Source organism: Hyperolius riggenbachi, chromosome 12 (genome assembly GCF_040937935.1).
Source record: "Hyperolius riggenbachi isolate aHypRig1 chromosome 12, aHypRig1.pri, whole genome shotgun sequence".
Classification (NCBI taxonomy): domain Eukaryota; kingdom Metazoa; phylum Chordata; class Amphibia; order Anura; family Hyperoliidae; genus Hyperolius; species Hyperolius riggenbachi.
The window spans coordinates 118,927,277-118,950,605 of NC_090657.1; the positions used below are offsets into that span (position 1 = coordinate 118,927,277).

Sequence of the window (23,329 nt, forward strand, 5' to 3'; positions counted from 1 at the left end):
CTGTTCAAAGTTCAACTCTTTTTAAATTGAAAAGAACAGTGTGAAAATAGTATTTTGAAACTCCAGGAAAGTTTATTTATCATTGCTTCTACAAAGACCGTTATCTCTTGAGTATATTTTAATTCATGTTTGCTTTAAGTGCAACGTGTTTGTTGTGACACATTGAATTAACCTTTCATTTTTTATAATTAAGGGAAATGGAGAGACTGCAGTAGCTGTTTCTACAGGAGAAGTGGAGGATCTATCTTGTGGGTTAATTGTTAGCAGTATTGGATACAGAAGCATTCCTATCTCACCCCGTGTACCATTCCTTCAAAAGAGTGGGACCATTCCTAACAGCATGGGCAGGGTGCAAGGTGTACCAGGTTAGTGTATGAAATTCTTACTTTTGTACATTTTACAGTTTACATTTTGTACAAGAATGCTGTCTCCAAACAAACTTCTTTCACTCACTTCCTCCTATGGCTTGTCTCAGTGGTCCTCTACCTCAACCCACACTAATGGCCATACGCTTGACCTCGTATTCACTCGTCTCTGCTCTGTCACTGACTTAACTAATGATCCACTACCACTCTCTGACCATAACCTACTTAGCTTCTCTCTCTCATTCTCTCTTCCTACCACTCTGGCACAAGCACGCTCACATATTCGCAGAAACTATCGCAATCTAGACATGCAATCCGTCTCTGATGCCCTGGCACCTCTCCTCATACAATCCTTCACTGACCCAGACTCAGCTGCTATACACTACAACAGCTCCATTACAAAAGTCATGGATGACTTCACCCCCCTCGTCAATGTCCGCCCTCACTGTGTCAGTCGCCAACCCTGGATGACCAAAGACACTAAACAGTTAATAAGATGCTCTAGAGCATTGGAGGAAAAGTAACACAAATGAGGACTTCATCGCATATAAAATAGCCTTGAACAACTTCAGAAACACACTCTCTGTGGCAAAACAGGCCTATTTTTCCTCCCTAATAACCGCCCAAGTACACAATCCAAAACGCTTGTTTAGCACCTTCAACTCTGTTCTCCAACCCCCTCCTCCTCCTCCTTCATCTTGCTTATCAGCTGAAGAATTTGCAACATACTTCACTGATAAAATGGACAAAATCAGAAGTGAATTCTCCAAGCAGCCCTCAAATCCCACCTCCACACCTCTCATTGACTGCTCTCTAACTGCCTTCTCTACACTCTCTGAACATTCTCTCTCCTCTATAATATCCAAAGCTAATCTAACCACTTGTTCTTTGGATCCTATTCCCTTCCATTTCATTCCGCAGCTATCCTCATCTCTCATGCCTGCACTAACATCGCTATTTAACCTGTCCCTCTCCACTGGCATCTTTCCATCGCCACTCAAAAAGGCTGTTGTGACACCACTACTTTAAAAACCATCTCTAGATCCTACCACACTCGCCAACTACCGCCCAGTCTCACTTCTCCCATTTGCATCCAAACTAATTGAACACATGCAGGATTAAGCCATTATTTATCAGCTAACTCCCTACTTGATCAGTTCCAGTCTGGCTTTCGCTCCAACCACTCCACGGAAACGGCCCTTACCAAAGTGACCAATGACCTTCTTACAACCAAATCCAAAGGTCAATTTTCCATACTCCTCCTTCTTGACCTGTCATCAGCATTTGATACGGTTGACCACACCTTACTCTTACAAATACTTTCAAATGTAGGAATAAAGGGCCTTGCTCTCACATGGTTATCTTCCTACCTCTCTGGAAGGTCCTTCACAGTCTCCTACTCAGATCAGATCTCTTCACCTCATGCTTTGTCTGTCGGGGTTCCTCAAGGCTCTGTCCTTGGTCCCCTCCTCTTTTCCATCTACATGCACGGTCTTGGTGACTTAATCAACTCATTCAGGTTTCAATACCACCTGTATGCAGACGATACGCAACTGTACCTCTCGGACCCAGACCTTAACTCCCTCCTTAAACGTGTTCCTGACTGCTTGTCTGCTATATCCTCCTTCATGTCCTCTCGCTTCCTAAAACTTAATATGAGTAAAATGGAACTAATAATTTTTCCACCGTCTCTGGCCACCTCTCTGCCTGAAGTAGCTATAAATGTTGATAACACTCCCATAACTTCAGTTCCCAAAGCACGGTGCTTGGGGGTAATATTCAACTCTTCTCTCTCTTTTATTCCTCATCTTAACTCCATAACCAGCTCCTGCCATCTCCAACTCAAAAATATATCTCGCATCCGTCCCTTTCTCACTCAAGACACAACCAAAATGTTAATACATGCTCTTATAATTTCTCGTCTGGACTACTGCAATGTACTACTTTGTGGACTACCTTCTAACAAACTGGCCCCGCTCCAGTCGGTACTGAACTCAGCTGCTCGTCTCATTCATCTTTCTTCTCGATCTTCCTCAGCTGACCCTCTCTGTCAAGCTCTTCACTGGCTGCCAATTAACCAGAGGATCCAGTTCAAACTCCTAACCCTAATCTACAAAGCTCTCCACAATCTCTCTCCCCGGTACATATCATCACTCATTTCCAGATACAAACCCAATCGCAATCTCAGATCTGCACACGATCTTTTGTTGTCCTCCTCTAGAATCACCTCCTCACATTCCCGCTTACAAGATTTTGCGCGCGCTTCACCCCTTCTCTGGAATCCCCTCCCACAACACATCCGTCACTCGCCAACCTTTGTTACTTTTAAACGCTCTCTAAAAACTAATTTGTTCCGACAAGCATATGCACAACCCTAGGCCACTTCCCTTTGTCCTAAGACCAAATTGCACTCCTACTAGGTATCCTAAAACACACTGCCTTTATATATTTTATCGTATACTACCCCTCCTCTTGTTTCCCCCCATTCCCTTTAGATTGTAAGATTGCAAGGGCAGGGCTGTCTCCCCCTTTTGTGTCTTGGAAATCATTATACATTTTATTCATCATGTTACTTTTATCACTGTCATTACCACTTCTGTATTTTGTATTCTGTATGCTGTATCATTTTTTGTATTTTGTCACTAATTATGTATCTTGTATATTAGTGTACACCATTGTCTGTATTATGTACCCCATGTTTTTCTTACTTTGTACAGCGCCACGGAATATGTTGGCGCTTTATAAATAAATAATAATAATAATTTTATAGTTGAACTCTTTAACTTTTCAACATTTACTTTATCTTCACTCTTCTTTTTCTTGCTTTTCTTCCACTATCTTTCCCTACTTCCTGTTCTTATTGGCTGATTAGCAGTTTACATTTAAATACCCAGTCATAAAATGGTACTAGTTAGCTTGACTACTTAGGATGTAACCTACAAGGACAATACCTTAATATCTTATTCCTCTGTGAAGTATCAGGGGAATAAAAACAACTACTGCCAGATTATTTATATTGATTGTTGTCAGGATTTTTGAAAACATTGTTGCATTTTGTCAAACATTCTGGCCCATATGCATATTTTTCTCCTAGGAGATACAGGTGTTGGACAAAATAATGGAAACGCCTAACATTTTGCCATCATAGTCGTTGAACATGTTTTAAGCAATCAAGACTTGACATCTGTTAATTTTCTTTTATTATTTTTGTTATGTGTTATGTTGCTTTTTACAGATATTTAAACAAAGGTTGGTTAAAATGTATAAAAATGGCAGATCTCTCAGACTGCCAAAGAGGCCAAATTGTTGGTGCTCATATGGCAGGCGCTACTGTAACAGAAATTGCCAGAATGCTTGGCATTTCAAGAGGTGCTGTCTCAAAAGTAATGACTGCCTTTGAAAGAGAAGGAAAAACGTCCTCAGCAAAGTACAGTAGTGGCCGAAAGTCAAAGTTGTCTGAGAGAGACAATCGAACTCTAAATCGAATTGTTAGAAAAGCTTGCAAGACCATGGCTCCTAAAATCACTGCAGAGCTGAATGAACACCTACAGAACCCAGTTTCCACAAAACTGTTCGTCGGGAGCTGCACAAATCTGGATTCCAATTGAACTGCAATTAGAAAACCTCTGCTCTCAAAGACAAACCTCTGCTCTCAAAGACACATGTTTCAAAGCATTTATAGTGGTGTAGAATCCACCAGAATTGGTCCCTCGAGCAGTGGAAAAATGATTTTCTCTGACGAATCATCGTTTACCTTATTTCCGACCTTCGTCCCGAGTGTACGTTTGGAGACACCCGAAAGAAGCATTTCATCAAGACTGCCTTCTCCCAACCGTAAAACATGGTGGGGGTTCTGTGATGATCTGGGGTGCTATTTCTTGGAAATCCGCCAGGCCAATGATTTCCCTTCATGGAAGAATTAACAGCCGAGACTATTTAGGAATTTTGGGCGACCAAGTTCATCCTATGGTTCAATAACTGTTTCTGGAGTGGAATGCCATCTTTCAAGAGGATAATGCCCCAATCTATACAGCTAGAATTGTTAAAGAATGGCACGAGGAACATTCTAATGAAGTTGAGCATCTCATCTGGCCACCACAATCCCCAGACCTCAACATTTTTGAGCATTTATGGTCGTTTTTAGAGATTCAAGTAAGAAGTCTATTTCCACCGCCATCGTCTCTAAAAGAACTGGACGGTGTTTTAATTGAAGAATGGGCTAAAATTCCTTTGGAAAAATTCACAATTTTTATAAATCAATACCTCGGAGAATTGAGGCTGTAATTGCTGCAAAAGGTGGACCTACACAATATTAAAATATATTTTGTTGATTTTCAAGGTGTTTCCATTATTTTGTCCAACCCCTTTAAATTCTCACCTTCTCTTTAAAATACTTTTCAACATTTTACAACTGAAAAGGTACCCCAAAGTTGGTGAAAAAGTACTATTCAAATTATTTTGAGTATTTACTTGCTTGCTGGTGAGTTAAAAGACATTTTATAACGAGGTGTAAAATTATCACCTAGGAGAAAACTCAGGAGAAAAAGTGAATTGCATATGGCCCTCTGTATCAAATCTGATGCTATGTTCTTTGTCGGTTGTTTATTTTTAAAATGAATAAAAAAAAAAAGCCTGGCAACCAAATTTAAAATCTTTTTCAGTAGTCCCCTTGTTCTATTTTGGCAGGACTTTACTGCAGTGGTTGGGTGAAGAGAGGTCCAACTGGTGTCATCGCTACAACAATGACAGACAGTTTTGACACAGCTCAGTCTTTGTTGGAAGACATCAAATCAGGCACTTTGAGCTGCTCAAATCCACGGCCTGGTGCCTCAACAGTTCGTGAGCTTCTTCTCCTTAGAGGTATTTGTGGTGTGTGTGTGTGTGTGTGTGTGTGTATTTGTATATATATATGGATTTTCCATGTTTTTATATAGTCTTATTTATCTTTTATATGAAGATGAAGTGGATAAACCATTTATAAGTAACACTATTTCACTAGTACAGATTTCTCCAAGTCTGATGTTCCCAGCTGTATGCCATTTATTTTATATGGTGATCTACCACTGGTATAGGTGCATGACTTTACATTTATAAACATTTAATTTCATCTGCCATGTGTCGCCCATATGGCAGTGTTGTCAAGATCTTGTTGTAATATGTCACTATCCATCTTATTGTTGATACTTCTGTACAATAATTCTGCATCTGCAAATATTGCTATATTACTCTGTATTCCATCTACTAAGGCATTAATAAATAGAAAAGAATTGGATCAAGTACTGACCCCTGCGGTACCCCACTGCTCACAGTTTACCATTTTGAGTATGTTCAGCTTTTTTTTTTCTCTTCAAATAAGTTTTATTGAGTTTTGCATAAACAAACATACATTGATAAACAATCAACATCCAAACCCCCTCCCCCCCCCAGTTCCCCCACCCCTCCCAGACCCAATTTCTCTCGCAGTCCCCCACCCAACCATATTAGAATGAATTATGAGTGTTGTATAGGAGTATCATAGGCAATACCATGTTTTTTAGGGTGTTCTATCCATGGAATCCAGATACTATCAAATTTCAAGGGACAATTTCTCTGAATATAAGTTAACTTGTACAAGGGTAAAGTAGCATTAATTATGTTTATCCAAGCAGCCACAGACGGGGCATCTGGTTGTATCCAATGTAGGATGATTGTTTTTCTGGCAAAATAGGAAAGCATGTCCCAGAGCAGAACCAGTCTCCTGGAAGGTGTGATGTCACCAGAAATCCCCAACAAATGTGTTTTAGGATCAAGGGAGATAGGTCTTTCGAATATTTTTTGAAGTAAATAATTAATCTGTGTCCAGAAAACCTGGATGTGTGGGCAGTACCAGACCATATGCATGAAATCTCCAGGAGACTGCCTACATCTAGGACATTCATCAGATTTATCTGGATACATATTTGCTAATCTAGCAGGAGTGTAGTATATGCGGAATATGAACTTCATTTGGATAAGCCTGTCTTTACAAGAAATTAAGTACTCCCCTGTATTTTCCAGAAGATCTTGCCATTCTAGCTCCTCTAAAGAAGGTATATCTATTTTCCAAGCCTGATATGCCTTATCCACTCTAGGAGTTGATGTGCCAACCAGTGTTGCGTGAATTGCTGATAGAGGAGAGTCTAAGTGCTTCTGAAGTAGGAGCGTTTCCAAGGGATCAGACTTTAAAACAATGGGATTGGGAAACTGAGCTTGAGCTGCATGCCGGATTTGAATGTACCTGAAAAACATTGTATTGCTTAGCGCAAAATTGGATTTGAGTGAGTTAAACGTCGCTAGGTGCCCATCAGTAATTATGTGCTGCAGCCATTTAATACCGTATGATGCCCATAAAATAGGATCAGGGATGTTGAAAAAGTGAGGTAAGCGAGGATTACACCATAACGGGGTAAATGGGGAATAGACATTCTGTTGTTTGTATTTTCTCTTGGCAGTTTCCCACACCTTGATAGTAAGAATCATAGGTGAGGGGAGGTTTAGATATGCTTTATGACCTCGAAATGGTAAGAGGGAAAGTCCCTCATAAGATCCCACCACAGCAGCTTCGAGGGTTTAAGCCGTGTTCCTGTCATCCTGGGCAAACCACCATCTCAGAGTAACAAGAGCCGAGGCCCAGAAATAAATTTTAAAATTAGGAAGCGCCATTCCCCCCAGTGCACATGGAAGTTGGAGAGTGGAAAGAGCTATCCGTGGAATGCTTCCTGCCCATAAGAAAGCTATCAATATTTTATCAATTCTTTTAAAGATCGGCATGGGGATCCATATTGGAGTTTGACGGAAGACGTAGTTGAGTCTTGGTAGATACATCATTTTTATAAGATTGGCTCTACCAATCATTGTGAGAGGTAAAGTGGCCCATGTTTGGCAATGTTTTTCAAAAGAGTTTATGATGGGAGTGATATTAGTTTCGATATACTGATTGAGGGGAAATTCAATAATTATACCTAAATATTTAAATTTAGTTACCCATTGTAAAGGTGTGGGCACAGCTTTAGTTTTTGCAGCCTGGTCTATAGGGAATAAAGAGGACTTGTCCCAATTTATTTTGAGGCCTGAGTGACTTCCAAAGGTATCTATCAAGGAGAGCACATTTAATAAAGAGCTATTGGTATCCCCAAGAAAGAGATCATCCGCGTAGAGCGCGATTTTCTCAGTGAGTCTCCCAATCTTCAGTCCCTGTACAGAATCATCTGATCTGATTCGAGCCGCTAGGGGCTCAATAGCCAAGGAGAAAAGAAAGAGGGACAGCGGGCACCCCTGCCTTGTGCCCCTCTGCAGTTCAAAAGAAGCAGAGGCTATACCATTAATAAGTACCCTGGCTCTGGGAGTGGAATAAAGTAGTTGTATCCTCTTAAGGAACTTGGGTCCCATACCAAAGTATTCCAATACTGTCCATAGATAAGTCCACTCCACAGAGTCAAAGGCCTTCTCTGAATCTAGGGAGGCCACTGCCCGTTGGCCAAGGTTGTTGTGTTTAGCACAAAGGTTAACGAATAGCCATCTAAGATTTATGTCCGTTCCCCTACCGGGCATAAATCCCGTTTGGTCTGGATGTATCATGGTAGATAAGAATAGTTTTAGACGACTGGCTAAAATTGTTGCAAACATTTTTGCGTCCAAATTAATTAATGAAATAGGGCGATAGGAGGAACACAAATGAGGGTCTCTTCCCTTCTTGGGGACAACAACTATCAGTGCTTCCTGCATAGACGCTGGTAAAGAAGCCATTTCATCAGGGTTGTTAAAGAATTTGACAAGTTGCGGGGAAATCCTATCTATGTACTATTTATAAAACTCGGCAGGTATGCCGTCTAGTCCGGGGGCCTTATTAGGATGTAAGGAGGTAATTGCCAGGGTTATCTCGTCTTCGGTGACATCTTCATCAAGGGCCTGGGACTGCTCGGGGGATAGTTTTGGTAATGGGACTAGTCACATATTTGACCTACTGTGGACTTAGATTTTGTAGAGTATAAGTTTTTATAATAATTAGCAAATTCCCCACTGATCTCTTCAGAAGTGGTAAGAGTGTCCCCCTTCAGAGAGAGTAGAGCTGGAACACTCACTGTAGGTGAGTGCTCCTTAGTAAGCCAGGCCAACATCTTCCCGCATTTATCCCCGTGTTCGAAGATTCATTGTCGTGTGGATAGCTCGGCCTTTTCTGTGGCTGCCGTGTGTATAAGTTTCAGCTCAGTTAACGCTACCTGCCAGGCTGAATATGTAGCCCTATCTAATTGTGTCAGGTACAAAATTTCAGTGTCTTTGACTCGGTTTTCAGCCGCCTGATACTCAGCCAGTCTGTTTTGTTTGCATCTTTTAATTTTTGACACGTACTCACCCCTCATATACGCTTTAAACGTATCCCACCTATTTGTTTGAGTAGTAGAATTTCTGTTGATTTCCCAAAATTCTGAAATACTGCCAGAGATCTCTTCCTGTATAACAGGATCTTTTACCCAGTACCCCGAGAGTCTCCCTGGTTTGCTATGTGGATTTTGTCTTAGGTTAAATGTGGTTAGCAGGGGAGCATGGTCAGACAAAGCCCATGGTAGGCGTTCGATCGAGTGTATGACTGGTAGGAATGAGCTTGATGCGAGTACTAGATCTATTCGCGATAGTGTGCGATGAGAGGCTGAATGGCATGTATATCCAGGCGTGTTTGGATGCTTCCACTTCCATATGTCTGTGAGGCCCATACTCTCCACCCATGTCCATAAGTCTTTGGTCTCTCGTATATTAGGTTTTTGTCTGTCCTCGGGATGAAGAACCATGTTAAAGTCCCCCATTATTATTGTTTTGTCGGGCGACCATGTTGCTAATAAGGGCGCAAGACTTGTAAGTATGTCTATCGATGCAGGAGGAGGAATATAGATCCCAATGATAAGTATATTCTGCATGTGAATTAGGGCAGCGTTTTTCAACCAGTATTCCGCGGCACACTAGTGCCTAGTGTGCCGTTCTCTTATCCCCCTCTCGCCCGTCCCCGCGGCCGCCGCTGTTATTACCTTAGCAGCGGCCGCTCTCCCCTCTCCAGCGCATGTATTTATTCTAGCAGCGTATCTCCCGGCTGCTCTGTATGTGATGCGCAGGAGGCAGGGCTCGGTTACCATAGTAACGGCGATACATATCGCCATTACAGGAAGCCGCTGCCCTGCTTCCTTCCGCATCACACAGAGCAGCCGGAGATACGCTGCTTGAATATACACGCGCCGGAGAGGGGAGAGGGGCAGCTGTTAAGGTAATAACAGCGGCGTGGACGGGCGGGGGGCACTATACCGGGGCACTATACTGGCTATCCTGGGGCGCTATCCTGGGGCACTAAACTGGCTATACTGGGGCACTATTCTGGGGCACTATACTAGCTATACAAGGGCACTATACTGGCTATACTGGGGCACTATACTGGCTATACTGGGGGGCTATACTGAGGCACTATACTAGCTGCTATACTGGGGGGCTATACTGGGGCACTATACTGGCTATACTGGGGCACTATACTGGCTATACTGGGGCACTATACTGGCTATACTGGGGCACTATACTAGCTACACCGAGGCAACTAAACTCCCTACACTGGGGCAACTATGCTAGCTATGCAGCCGCACACACCCCCCCCCCCCATAGCCTGCTGCGCAGGGCACTGTCCACTAGGTCGCGCAAACAACCGGGGGCCGCATCCCCCCCCCCCCCCCCCCCGCCGTTCCCCGGAGAAAAATTTGGTCAGACAGTGTTCCCCGGGCCGGAAAAGGTTGGGAACCACTGAATTAGGGCATTCATAGCAACAAACCTACCTAATGTGTCTAGTTTAAGGTTGGGGAGCTGGAATGGGAGAGTTCTCATTACCAGGACATTTACCCCCCCCTAGAGTAAGAGGAGAAGGTGGCATGGTAGCAACTGCCAACCCAGGGCCGCTTAAAGAGACACTGAAGCGGAAAAAAAATTATGATATTATGATTTGTATGTGTAGTACAGCTAAGAAATAAAACATTAAGGTCAGATACATCAGTCTAATTGTTTCCAGTACAGGAAGAGTTGAGAAACTCCAGTTGTTATCTCTATGCAAACAAGCCATTAAGCTCTCCGACTAAGTTAGTCGTGGAGAGGGCTGTTATCTGACTTTTATTATCTCAACTGTAAGTGAACTGTTTACTTTTTATCTGCTAGAGGAGAGGTCATTACTTCATAGACTGCTCTGAAAGAATCATTTTGAATGCTGAGTGTTGTGTAATCTGCACATATTATAGAATAATGCAATGTTAGAAAAAACACTATATACCTAAAAATAAAAGTATGAAAATATTTTCTTTGCTGCTAATCTTTTAGAAATTATTCATAGTACACAACCAATTCATTATATCATATTTTTTTTTCGCTTCAGTGTCCCTTTAAGAGCCAAGACTCTACGTCCTGTAAGATGTGTCTCCTGAAGGATACATATGTCAGGGCGATGTTGCTTGAGATAATTGTGTGTCAGTGCCCTCTTAAATTTATCATTCAGCCCCCTGATATTCCAGGAAAGAACTCTTAGATCCGCTACAGTTCCCATTGTTGCTGTATACTATATATAGATCCTTGATACACATTGATAAGCAGGTTAGGACTGCGAGAGAAATCCACCCAAAAAAAACCATTTGTATACCCACCCTATATCCCAACAAGGGATATTTATTCCCAAAACTTCTAAATAAACCTTAACAATCTATCTAATCAGATCACTCTCTCGAGTGGATGGACAGTTCGGGCAAGGGCTCCGCTGCCCATAGTCTCCCAACAAGTTGGGGAATATATATATCTTAAACGTTACCAACATACATTAACAAAAGGCATAACTTGCCAACTTAACTCTTAACAGTCAAAAGATTTGGATCATATGTGCCAAATAGAAAGAGGCCAGGGATTTACCCTGTATACGTAGAGATATACCGCTCTCTAAGTGATTAGTCTCGTTAGTTGGTGAGGCTTGGTTACCTACGTGGGAGGCTGATAGGATATTAGTCTAGCTGTCAGCCCGCGGCACTCCCCACAAGAACACGGAGATCAGAAGTAAATACAAGCGACAAATGTAACCGAAATTGTAAGTGGGCTTATGGTGCCACTTGGTGGTAACATGATAATATATTGTAGAATCTAAGCACATCAAAGTTGTTAACATGCAATCGGTGTCTGTGAGAGGATGCCGCAGGCCAGCCAACATATAGATTAGTGCAGCATTAGTAAAGAAAAATAATGTAATTGGAATATGACAAGAATATTAACAACAATAACAATAATATTTATATAGCGCTTTTCTCCCTAGGGACTCAAAGCGCTGTGACCCTGCATTATGCAGTCTCAAAGGCTAGGGAAAAGAGGTGAGTTTTTAGCCTTTTTTTAAAGCTGTCCAGAGAGGGAGCCTCTCGTACTGATTGTGGAAGTGAGTTCCATAGAGTAGGGGCTGCGTAGGAAAAGGCCCGAGCACCAAATGTTAAATGTATCCTGGGAATAATCCGCTTCATCTTGTTGGCAGAGCGGAGGGTGCGTGGAGGGGCATAAAGTTCCAATAGATCCGCTATGTATTTAGGTCCCATGTGTAGAGCCTTGAATGTCAGCAGGCAGATCTTAAAATTGATTCTCCATTTTACTGGCAACCAGTGAAGAGTTTGCAGTACTGGGGTGATGTGTGAGCTGCGGGGGGCATTGGCTAGGAGTCTGGCTGCAGCATTCTGTATTAGCTGTAAGGGGCGCAGAACCTTTTCTGTAGATCCGATGAACAGGGCGTTGCAGTAGTCTAGGCGGGAGGATACAAATGCATGAACCAGGGCAGGTAGGTCTTCAGCTGGGATAAGGTGTTTGATTTTCGCTATATTTCTTAGATGGAAGAAGGAAGACTTGACGACAGCTGATATCTGCTGTTTGAGTTTTAGATTTCCATCCAGGATCACCCCAAGGTTTCGCACAGAGTCTTTATACTGTACAGTATCTCCCCCAATTGCTAGTTTGAGGTGGTGAGCGTTTTGAACTTTATCCATCATGTGTGGACCACCTACCACCAACACCTCTGTTTTGTCAGAGTTCAGCCTCAGCCAGCTGGTGTTCATCCAATTTTGTAAATCCACTAGACACGCATTTATGGATGCTGATGGGTCTTGGGTGCCAGGCTTGAAGGACAGATACAGTTGTGTGTCATCTGCATATTAGTTCTAGAAGGAAAAGGCACAGCAAGATGATTTGGCTATAAACCTCATATAAATATAATATGATATGCGTAGAGTTCCCATCCACGATCCTCTGCTGAATAGGGATTTGTACAAAGTGTCATTTTCCATAAACCTTCCAACATTCAAAGCAGCAAGTAATACTGCTGTAGGTGAGCCCGCATTGGTGCAGCCAGGTATGGTCAACCAAGGGGGGAAAATTTGGTTTATTAATAATTCCCCGGACGGGGACAGTTTATGTCTTAAACTACCTAGCCGCACCAGCTACGGTCCAGTAACAACAGAATACCATCAAGAGCTTTCAGTTGAGCTGCATTCGGACAGTAGAAGTACTGTAGAAGTATTAAGAACACTTTGCGTATCATAATAAAACATAGCACGGTTAAACATTATAAGAGCACATGTAACGTGACTGCATACAGCACAGCTAATGAGGATACATTTTTTAAACCAAAGTGCTGTCCGGGGGAGCGCTCAACCAAGGAGAACATTATGCAAGAAAAATAACAAGTCTGCCTCCGTTGTAGAAAGGCGCCAAAAGAAGGGGCGGTGACTAAGTTCTGGTTAGCTCAGGGCACCATTTTCTACAATATCACTGAATACAATCGTTGGAAAAGTGACACAGAGGCCATAAATCTCCACAAGCGCCCCACTCCATTTAACAATAAAGTTATAGAAACCCATCCTCGCCCAGTATATATTGAAAAGCTTATATTTCCTCGGGGCTGCACACAGTTCATTGTCTTTCTGCTCCTCTTCTAGTAATAATATGAGCAGCAGATGTGGTTGCATCCAGCATATAAAGTAACAAGAAAAAGAACTTTACACAGGCTGAACTGTATAATCAAACCAGCTGACCGTGTCAGCAGAAAATCTTCCAGGGTCGACATATAGTTAATGAAAAAGATAATACCCGAGTACGGGAGCTTGATAAAAGTACTTACAGTCTCTCAGTGTAAAAACAGGATCAAGGTGATGATGCATTATTAGGCTGTGGCAAGGATTCCAGCCAGGTGATTACATCCTCTGGTTTTTCATAGAAGGACACAGTATCCTCGTACTGGACTCTAAGTTTAGCTGGGAATAACATAGAGTATTGGATATCTCGCTCACGGAGCTTTGTTTTCGCGTGGCTGAAGGATTTCCTCAGTTTCTGTATGGAGGAAGAGTAGTCAGGGAATATCATCAGGTGTGAGTTCTCCAGCATCAGATCTTTAGCCTGCCGAGCTGCCATCAGGATAGCGTCCCTATCCCTGAAGTTCATAACGCGAAATATCAGGACTCTTGGTAATGCTCCAGTGTGGCCCATCTTCCCAGGCATTCTATGGGCTCGTTCTACTACGAAAAATGGTGAGAAAATAAGTTCAGGGAGAAGCTTCTTAAGCAGAGATTCCACAAAAGCTGGAACGTCATTCCCTTCTTTGCCTTCCGGGAGGCCCAGCAGCCGGAGATTGTTCCTTCGGTTTCTGTTCTCTGCATCTTCTGATTTATCTTCAAGTACTGTTAGACGCTTCTGCACAGCAGGAATGGCACGGTGATGTTCATTGACTCGGTCCTCGTTTTCAGAGGTACGTCTCTCCACTTCAGTAATTCTTTCCCGTACTTTGCTCATGTCTTGTCTCAGGAGACTGAGACCAGTGTCAACATGATCAATCTTCATTGTCAGCGTGGTTTGACATGTCTGGATTGCTTCCATCAGCGTTGCTACATAAGGCGGTATGGTCTCTGGTGATACCTCCTGTTCTTCAATATCAGTCTCAGGAATGTCCTCCTTATCTTGTTTAGGCTTAACCTTTTGCATAGTTGGATTAGCAGGAGGTAGGTCTGTGCTTTTGTTCTTTTCCTTATTTTTATCTTTGTTTGTCTTGTTGCGCTGCGACATTGGTGTGCCGTATGGGGCAAAGCGAGGTGGAGAAGGTCTCCCACGAGATGGGCCTGGCGCGTCGTCCCAGTCAGACGTGCTAAAGCAATTAACTGCCAAGTCCGCTGTCGGAGGGTCACACCAGTCAGCCAGCTTCTTCTCCAGGTTTGGTGTGGCGTATATGAGAAGTTTGAAGTGAGTAGGCAATAAATCTACTGGGTAACTTAGATTATAAACTGATCAGGGCAGCGGAGCTCTACACCATGCTTCTTCTCAATCTGCCATCCAGGCCACGCCCCCGAGTATGTTCAGTTTACCAACACTCTTTGCCTTCGATCCCTTAACCAGGTCTCTATCCCCATACACACGTTTTCTCCTAGTCCCTGTATCCTCAGCTTCTGCACCAGGCTATTGTGCACTATACTATTCATTCACCACTTCATAAAAGCTGAGCATGGTGGTGAGAAAGAACCTGTCTTTAGTAAACACATGCTGTAAAACTGAAATAAGTTTATTCTGTGCTACATAATTTTGTATAGCATCCCATAGGATACCTTCAAACAATTTACACACAAATGATGTTAAGCTTACAGATCTATTATTTCCTGGTTTCTGATTTTTGTTTTCCCTTGTTAAATAAGGAGAAAACATCAGTTGCATTCCAGTCATAAGGCACTGCTTGGGACTACTTGAAGGAGAATTACAGAAAATAAGATAAAGTGGTTTATCGATAAACTTGACTCCTTTAATACCTAGGGTGGATGCCATCTGGGCCAGGTGCCTTGTCTATCTTAATCTTATTTAACCACCTTGGCCACTGATGGGTGTTTACCCCTTTAGGACCAGAGCAATTTTCACCTGTTAGCGCTCCTCCCATTCTTTCACCAACAACTTATTCACTACTAATCACAACGAAATAATCTATATCTTGTTTTTTCGCCACCAATTAGGCTTTCTTTGGGAGGTACATTATGCTGAATTATTTTATTCTAGACTCATTTTAATTGGAATAATATGAAAAAAATTCAAAACAAATCATAATTTCTCAGTTTTTGGCCAATATAGTGTTATAATAAAACTTTATACTGTGTATATAAACCACACATTTTATTTGCCCATTTGTCCCGGTTATTGCAACATTTAAAAAATTTCCCTAGTACAATGTATTGCACCAATATTTTATTTGTAAATAAAGGTGCATTTTTTCAGTTTTGCGTCCATCACTAATTACAAGCCGGTAAATTAAAAATTAAAGTGAACCTCCAGACTAAAAATCTACTCAGCAGCACTGAAAAGACTTGGTGTTTCTTTAAAAGTTTCACAGCATCAGAACTTTATTTTTCTTACTCAAGCCTCATTTTTAGCTGCACAGAAGCTAAGCTCCGCCCCATCAAAAAAATCTGCCAGTGCATTTTTCTCCTGATGCTATGCAAAGCATGATTGTTTTTCTGATGTTGTTGTTTTGGAGCAAAATTTGTTTTTAAATTGAATTTGAGATTTGAAGCCTAGCTAGGAGGGGTGATCAGGACACAGGACAGTTGGACCTGTCTCATGCTCCCCATCACCTCCTTTCAACCAAAAACATTGCTGCTCCCATTAAATCAAAAACATTTGCCTGTTCTTTTAAAACAGGGTGGGTAAGAGATTAGTAACAATGGAGGGTACAGCGACTGGCACTACGGCGGCACTCAAAATATGTCACAGCTTGCAAAACAAAGAGGCATAGATTCCACCAGGTATCCGCACATGTACAGCACAGCGTGCTCAGGATCAAGGAAACAAAGATATCAAGCTCATTCACAACATAGATGTATGGAGATCCGGCACTGCTTCTAGCTTTAAAAAGAGCTTTATTGCCAGCGGCTCTTTCATAGTTACATAGTTACATAGTTATTTTGGTTGAAAAAAGACATACGTCCATCGAGTTCAACCAGTATAAAGTACAACACCAGCCTGCTCCCTCACATATCCCTGTTGATCCAGAGGAAGGCGAAAAAACCCTTACAAGGCATGGTCCAATTAGCCCCTAAAGGGAAAAAAATTCCTTCCCGACTCCAGATGGCAATCAGATAAAATCCCTGGATCAACATCATTAGGCATTACCTAGTAATTGTAGCCATGGATGTCTTTCAATATGCAAAAAAGTTTCCAACAAGTTTCCAACAAGGTAATTCATGCGGTAAAAACATGCAAGGTGCACATACCCGTTGTGGTTAGTAAAGGCTGTGGGGCATGGTGGTAGGAACGGCCCGCCTAACGTCCGTTTCGCTTCAGTAGCGTCTTCAGAGCCACACTGCCTCTGAAGACGCTACTGAAGCGAAACGGACGTTAGGCGGGCCGTTCCTACCACCATGCCCCACAGCCTTTACTAACCACAACGGGTATGTGCACCTTGCATGTTTTTACCGCATGAATTACCTTGTTGGAAACTTTTTTGCATATTGAAAGAGCCGCTGGCAATAAAGCTCTTTTTAAAGCTAGAAGCAGTGCCGGATCTCCATACATCTATGTTGTGAATGGGTAAGAGATTATACTACCTATCTATTTTAATTAACATAACTAATGTAACTTAATGACAGTATGTTTGTTTAGGCTGAAGTTCCTCTTTAACAGTAATATACCCTCTTGACATAAATATTACAAAAGTTCAGTCCCTAAGGTAACTTTATGTATTTTTTTATGTAATTTTTTTCCCTATACCCCCAAAAAGTTTGGATGCTATGGGAGGGTGTGGGAGGGAAATGGTTAATTATAAAATTCAGTGTTGGGATTTTTATTAAATGAAAGTGAATTTTAGTGTAATTTTACTATTTGGCCACAAGATGTCCTCAGTTATCGGAAGTAATGCGTGGCACTGTAACAGGAAGATTCAATGAATGCAGGCATCTCATAGACACCAGCATTCATTGAACCAGGGACTTAAATTAATGAATGGGAACTGCATTTTATTTACCCATTTGTCCTGGTTATTGCAACATTTAAAACATTTCCCCATTCATCTCTCCGCTAATGGGTGACGCTGGAAGCGTGCACGGCCGCTGAAGACTTATATTCACGGCCCTGGTACTTCAAGTGAAGTTTTGCCTGGCCGTAAATATAATGCACAAGATGCAGTAAGTAGTTTTAATCGTGCCTGCACACCTTCCAGTGTTAGGCAATGCATGCTGAATGAGGTAGAGTAGGAACAACCCACCTTTATCTGAAAATCAAATATAGTTGCCATAAATTGTGACAGGAACATAATTTAGGTTTTGTGATAAATGGGAGAACTAGCCTAGTACAAATTGTGTTTTTTTTATCTACAGTAGCCCTTTTTTATTATAAGACATAATAATATGGGTAAAAACAAATAATGTATCTTTTCAATTTTAGTAGTTTTAAGTAGTGGTAAAGTTATTGATGATTGAATAGGGACATAGCTAAAATGTCAAAGTTTCTCTGGTCCTTAAAGAGTAACTGTCAGGCATAAAATCAAAAATCAATTCTTTATTTTTATCTGGTAAACAAGTAATAAGGATGCTAATTGCGCAATCCAAAAGTTAAAATCACTATTACTTTTCATGTTGATAAATTATCATTCCCCAGTTTACATGACTCTTATTTGGTACACAGAAAATTTGGTACACAAAAGGGAAGTTGCAGGGCATGCTGGGTTGTCTTTTTTTTTTTTTTTTTTTTCTTCCCTACTTCCCCTCAGACTTAACTAATGCAGCCTGATTGGCTGAAGCCTCTTTCCCTCCTGTTTTCCCCTCCCACACCTCTGTTCCTCTCTGATTGGCCAAAATTTCTCAGGCTGAAACAATGCACTTTCTATAGTGAAGCGTGGTCAAATCAGGCAGAGGAGACTAAGGGCGGATATTACATCACGACTGGCTTCAAAATAGCCACAGTAAATATGGAAACTGTCTAGAATAGGATTCTCTACTTTCTCTTTTATAAAATTCACAGGAATCATAACGTGGACAGTGCAATACATATGTTATGTAAGTAGAGCAAGTATTTATCTACTTATATATTTGTGTTTTTTTTCCTGAGATAGTATGGCTGACAGCTCCTCTTTAAGGGTGTTTATGTCTGTACTGAGGTGGTTAAGGTGTCATGTATGGGCTCAGACACACTATGGGGTCGATTCATAAAAGGCTGTGTGGAAAAAAATTCTGGTAGGGAAAACACCGCATTCGGTATTTTAGACTTTTGTGCGCTAATTCATAAAAATGTTCACAGGTGCGGTAAAAATAGTGAATTACCGAAGCACATTGACAAAAACCTGTTAGCAACAGCAGGAAAGAGTTATGCTGGGAATACACGTTTCGTTTTTGCCTTCGTTTTAGCCTTCGATTCGTTCGGTAAACGAATCAAGTGTTGAAAACGTATGTGAAAATAGTCATAATCTCATTATAGTTTCGATTAATAGACCCCAAAAACGAACGACTAGTGATCGAACATGTTTGATATTATCTCTCTTTATCCATCTAATCGAGCCATTGCTAGGCTTGATGGCTGTTCAGATTATATATTCGTTTATGCCGTCCGTCCCTGTACTACGTTTTCGTTTCTTTGCAGCCTTCGATCATTGGAAAAACGAAACCATCAGAATCGGAAAAAAAACGAAACCGTGGGTGGTGATATTAACCGTACGATCGATTATTTCGGGATCGAAGAGGACAAAAGGCACAATCGAAACGAAGGTTTAAACGAAGGCAAAAACGAAACGTGTATTCCCAGCATTACAAGCTGCCCGTGCTGTGAGGGAATTACAATAGAAGAGACGTCCTAAACATCCCTTTAGATGTACATGTTTTGTTATACTGACGCTGCTTGCTCTGAATCTGTTTATTAGTCTTTCTTAACATTCTATTTAATTACCACAGCTTAGAAGAACTTCAAGAAACTTTACACATGCCATGCTTAGGTTATTTTCCCCAATAGCTCCTACACATCTACAAAATAGGAACCCAAGAGGTTAAACAGCCACACAGCCTAAGGTATTCAGGGGAAGCCTGTTTTGTTTTCAATGCTTTTCTTACTCAAGCCTCATTTTTAGCTGCACAGAAGCTAAGCTCCGCCCCATCAAAAAAATCTGCCAGTGCATTTTTCTCCTGATGCTATGCAAAGCATGATTGTTTTTCTGATGTTGTTGTTTTGGAGCAAAATTTGTTTTTAAATTGAATTTGAGATTTGAAGCCTAGCTAGGAGGGGTGATCAGGACACAGGACAGTTGGACCTGTCTCATGCTCCCCATCACCTCCTTTCAACCAAAAACATTGCTGCTCCCATTAAATCAAAAACATTTGCCTGTTCTTTTAAAACAGGGTGGGTAAGAGATTAGTAACAATGGAGGGTACAGCGACTGGCACTACGGCGGCACTCAAAATATGTCACAGCTTGCAAAACAAAGAGGCATAGATTCCACCAGGTATCCGCACATGTACAGCACAGCGTGCTCAGGATCAAGGAAACAAAGATATCAAGCTCATTCACAACATAGATGTATGGCGATCCGGCACTGCTTCTAGCTTTAAAAAGAGCTTTATTGCCAGCGGCTCTTTCATAGTTACATAGTTACATAGTTATTTTGGTTGAAAAAAGACATACGTCCATCGAGTTCAACCAGTATAAAGTACAACACCAGCCTGCTCCCTCACATATCCCTGTTGATCCAGAGGAAGGCGAAAAAACCCTTACAAGGCATGGTCCAATTAGCCCCTAAAGGGAAAAAAATTCCTTCCCGACTCCAGATGGCAATCAGATAAAATCCCTGGATCAACATCATTAGGCATTACCTAGTAATTGTAGCCATGGATGTCTTTCAATATGCAAAAAAGTTTCCAACAAGTTTCCAACAAGGTAATTCATGCGGTAAAAACATGCAAGGTGCACATACCCGTTGTGGTTAGTAAAGGCTGTGGGGCATGGTGGTAGGAACGGCCCGCCTAACGTCCGTTTCGCTTCAGTAGCGTCTTCAGAGCCACACTGCCTCTGAAGACGCTACTGAAGCGAAACGGACGTTAGGCGGGCCGTTCCTACCACCATGCCCCACAGCCTTTACTAACCACAACGGGTATGTGCACCTTGCATGTTTTTACCGCATGAATTACCTTGTTGGAAACTTTTTTGCATATTGAAAGAGCCGCTGGCAATAAAGCTCTTTTTAAAGCTAGAAGCAGTGCCGGATCTCCATACATCTATGTTGTGAATGGGTAAGAGATTATACTACCTATCTATTTTAATTAACATAACTAATGTAACTTAATGACAGTATGTTTGTTTAGGCTGAAGTTCCTCTTTAACAGTAATATACCCTCTTGACATAAATATTACAAAAGTTCAGTCCCTAAGGTAACTTTATGTATTTTTTTATGTAATTTTTTTCCCTATACCCCCAAAAAGTTTGGATGCTATGGGAGGGTGTGGGAGGGAAATGGTTAATTATAAAATTCAGTGTTGGGATTTTTATTAAATGAAAGTGAATTTTAGTGTAATTTTACTATTTGGCCACAAGATGTCCTCAGTTATCGGAAGTAATGCGTGGCACTGTAACAGGAAGATGCAATGAATGCAGGCATCTCATAGACACCAGCATTCATTGAACCAGGGACTTAAATTAATGAATGGGAACTGCATTTTATTTACCCATTTGTCCTGGTTATTGCAACATTTAAAACATTTCCCCATTCATCTCTCCGCTAATGGGTGACGCTGGAAGCGTGCACGGCCGCTGAAGACTTATATTCACGGCCCTGGTACTTCAAGTGAAGTTTTGCCTGGCCGTAAATATAATGCACAAGATGCAGTAAGTAGTTTTAATCGTGCCTGCACACCTTCCAGTGTTAGGCAATGCATGCTGAATGAGGTAGAGTAGGAACAACCCACCTTTATCTGAAAATCAAATATAGTTGCCATAAATTGTGACAGGAACATAATTTAGGTTTTGTGATAAATGGGAGAACTAGCCTAGTACAAATTGTGTTTTTTTTATCTACAGTAGCCCTTTTTTATTATAAGACATAATAATATGGGTAAAAACAAATAATGTATCTTTTCAATTTTAGTAGTTTTAAGTAGTGGTAAAGTTATTGATGATTGAATAGGGACATAGCTAAAATGTCAAAGTTTCTCTGGTCCTTAAAGAGTAACTGTCAGGCATAAAATCAAAAATCAATTCTTTATTTTTATCTGGTAAACAAGTAATAAGGATGCTAATTGCGCAATCCAAAAGTTAAAATCACTATTACTTTTCATGTTGATAAATTATCATTCCCCAGTTTACATGACTCTTATTTGGTACACAGAAAATTTGGTACACAAAAGGGAAGTTGCAGGGCATGCTGGGTTGTCTTTTTTTTTTTTTTTTTTTTTCTTCCCTACTTCCCCTCAGACTTAACTAATGCAGCCTGATTGGCTGAAGCCTCTTTCCCTCCTGTTTTCCCCTCCCACACCTCTGTTCCTCTCTGATTGGCCAAAATTTCTCAGGCTGAAACAATGCACTTTCTATAGTGAAGCGTGGTCAAATCAGGCAGAGGAGACTAAGGGCGGATATTACATCACGACTGGCTTCAAAATAGCCACAGTAAATATGGAAACTGTCTAGAATAGGATTCTCTACTTTCTCTTTTATAAAATTCACAGGAATCATAACGTGGACAGTGCAATACATATGTTATGTAAGTAGAGCAAGTATTTATCTACTTATATATTTGTGTTTTTTTTCCTGAGATAGTATGGCTGACAGCTCCTCTTTAAGGGTGTTTATGTCTGTACTGAGGTGGTTAAGGTGTCATGTATGGGCTCAGACACACTATGGGGTCGATTCATAAAAGGCTGTGTGGAAAAAAATTCTGGTAGGGAAAACACCGCATTCGGTATTTTAGACTTTTGTGCGCTAATTCATAAAAATGTTCACAGGTGCGGTAAAAATAGTGAATTACCGAAGCACATTGACAAAAACCTGTTAGCAACAGCAGGAAAGAGTTATGCTGGGAATACACGTTTCGTTTTTGCCTTCGTTTTAGCCTTCGATTCGTTCGGTAAACGAATCAAGTGTTGAAAACGTATGTGAAAATAGTCATAATCTCATTATAGTTTCGATTAATAGACCCCAAAAACGAACGACTAGTGATCGAACATGTTTGATATTATCTCTCTTTATCCATCTAATCGAGCCATTGCTAGGCTTGATGGCTGTTCAGATTATATATTCGTTTATGCCGTCCGTCCCTGTACTACGTTTTCGTTTCTTTGCAGCCTTCGATCATTGGAAAAACGAAACCATCAGAATCGGAAAAAAAACGAAACCGTGGGTGGTGATATTAACCGTACGATCGATTATTTCGGGATCGAAGAGGACAAAAGGCACAATCGAAACGAAGGTTTAAACGAAGGCAAAAACGAAACGTGTATTCCCAGCATTACAAGCTGCCCGTGCTGTGAGGGAATTACAATAGAAGAGACGTCCTAAACATCCCTTTAGATGTACATGTTTTGTTATACTGACGCTGCTTGCTCTGAATCTGTTTATTAGTCTTTCTTAACATTCTATTTAATTACCACAGCTTAGAAGAACTTCAAGAAACTTTACACATGCCATGCTTAGGTTATTTTCCCCAATAGCTCCTACACATCTACAAAATAGGAACCCAAGAGGTTAAACAGCCACACAGCCTAAGGTATTCAGGGGAAGCCTGTTTTGTTTTCAATGCTTTTCTTACTCAAGCCTCATTTTTAGCTGCACAGAAGCTAAGCTCCGCCCCATCAAAAAAATCTGCCAGTGCATTTTTCTCCTGATGCTATGCAAAGCATGATTGTTTTTCTGATGTTGTTGTTTTGGAGCAAAATTTGTTTTTAAATTGAATTTGAGATTTGAAGCCTAGCTAGGA

The 23,329-nt window shown here is 41.3% G+C and overlaps 1 protein-coding gene across 2 annotated transcripts in view; it reads left to right on the forward strand.

Moving 5' to 3' along the window:
* FDXR (ferredoxin reductase) overlaps nt 1-23,329 on the forward strand; it is a 317,763-nt gene that overhangs the window by 246,438 nt on the left and 47,996 nt on the right. For both annotated transcript variants that reach the window (XM_068263200.1, XM_068263201.1), the window contains 2 exons: nt 194-365; nt 5,052-5,225. In XM_068263200.1, coding sequence (XP_068119301.1) covers nt 194-365; nt 5,052-5,225 — 346 coding nt within the window. The remainder of the gene's footprint in view (nt 1-193; nt 366-5,051; nt 5,226-23,329) is intronic.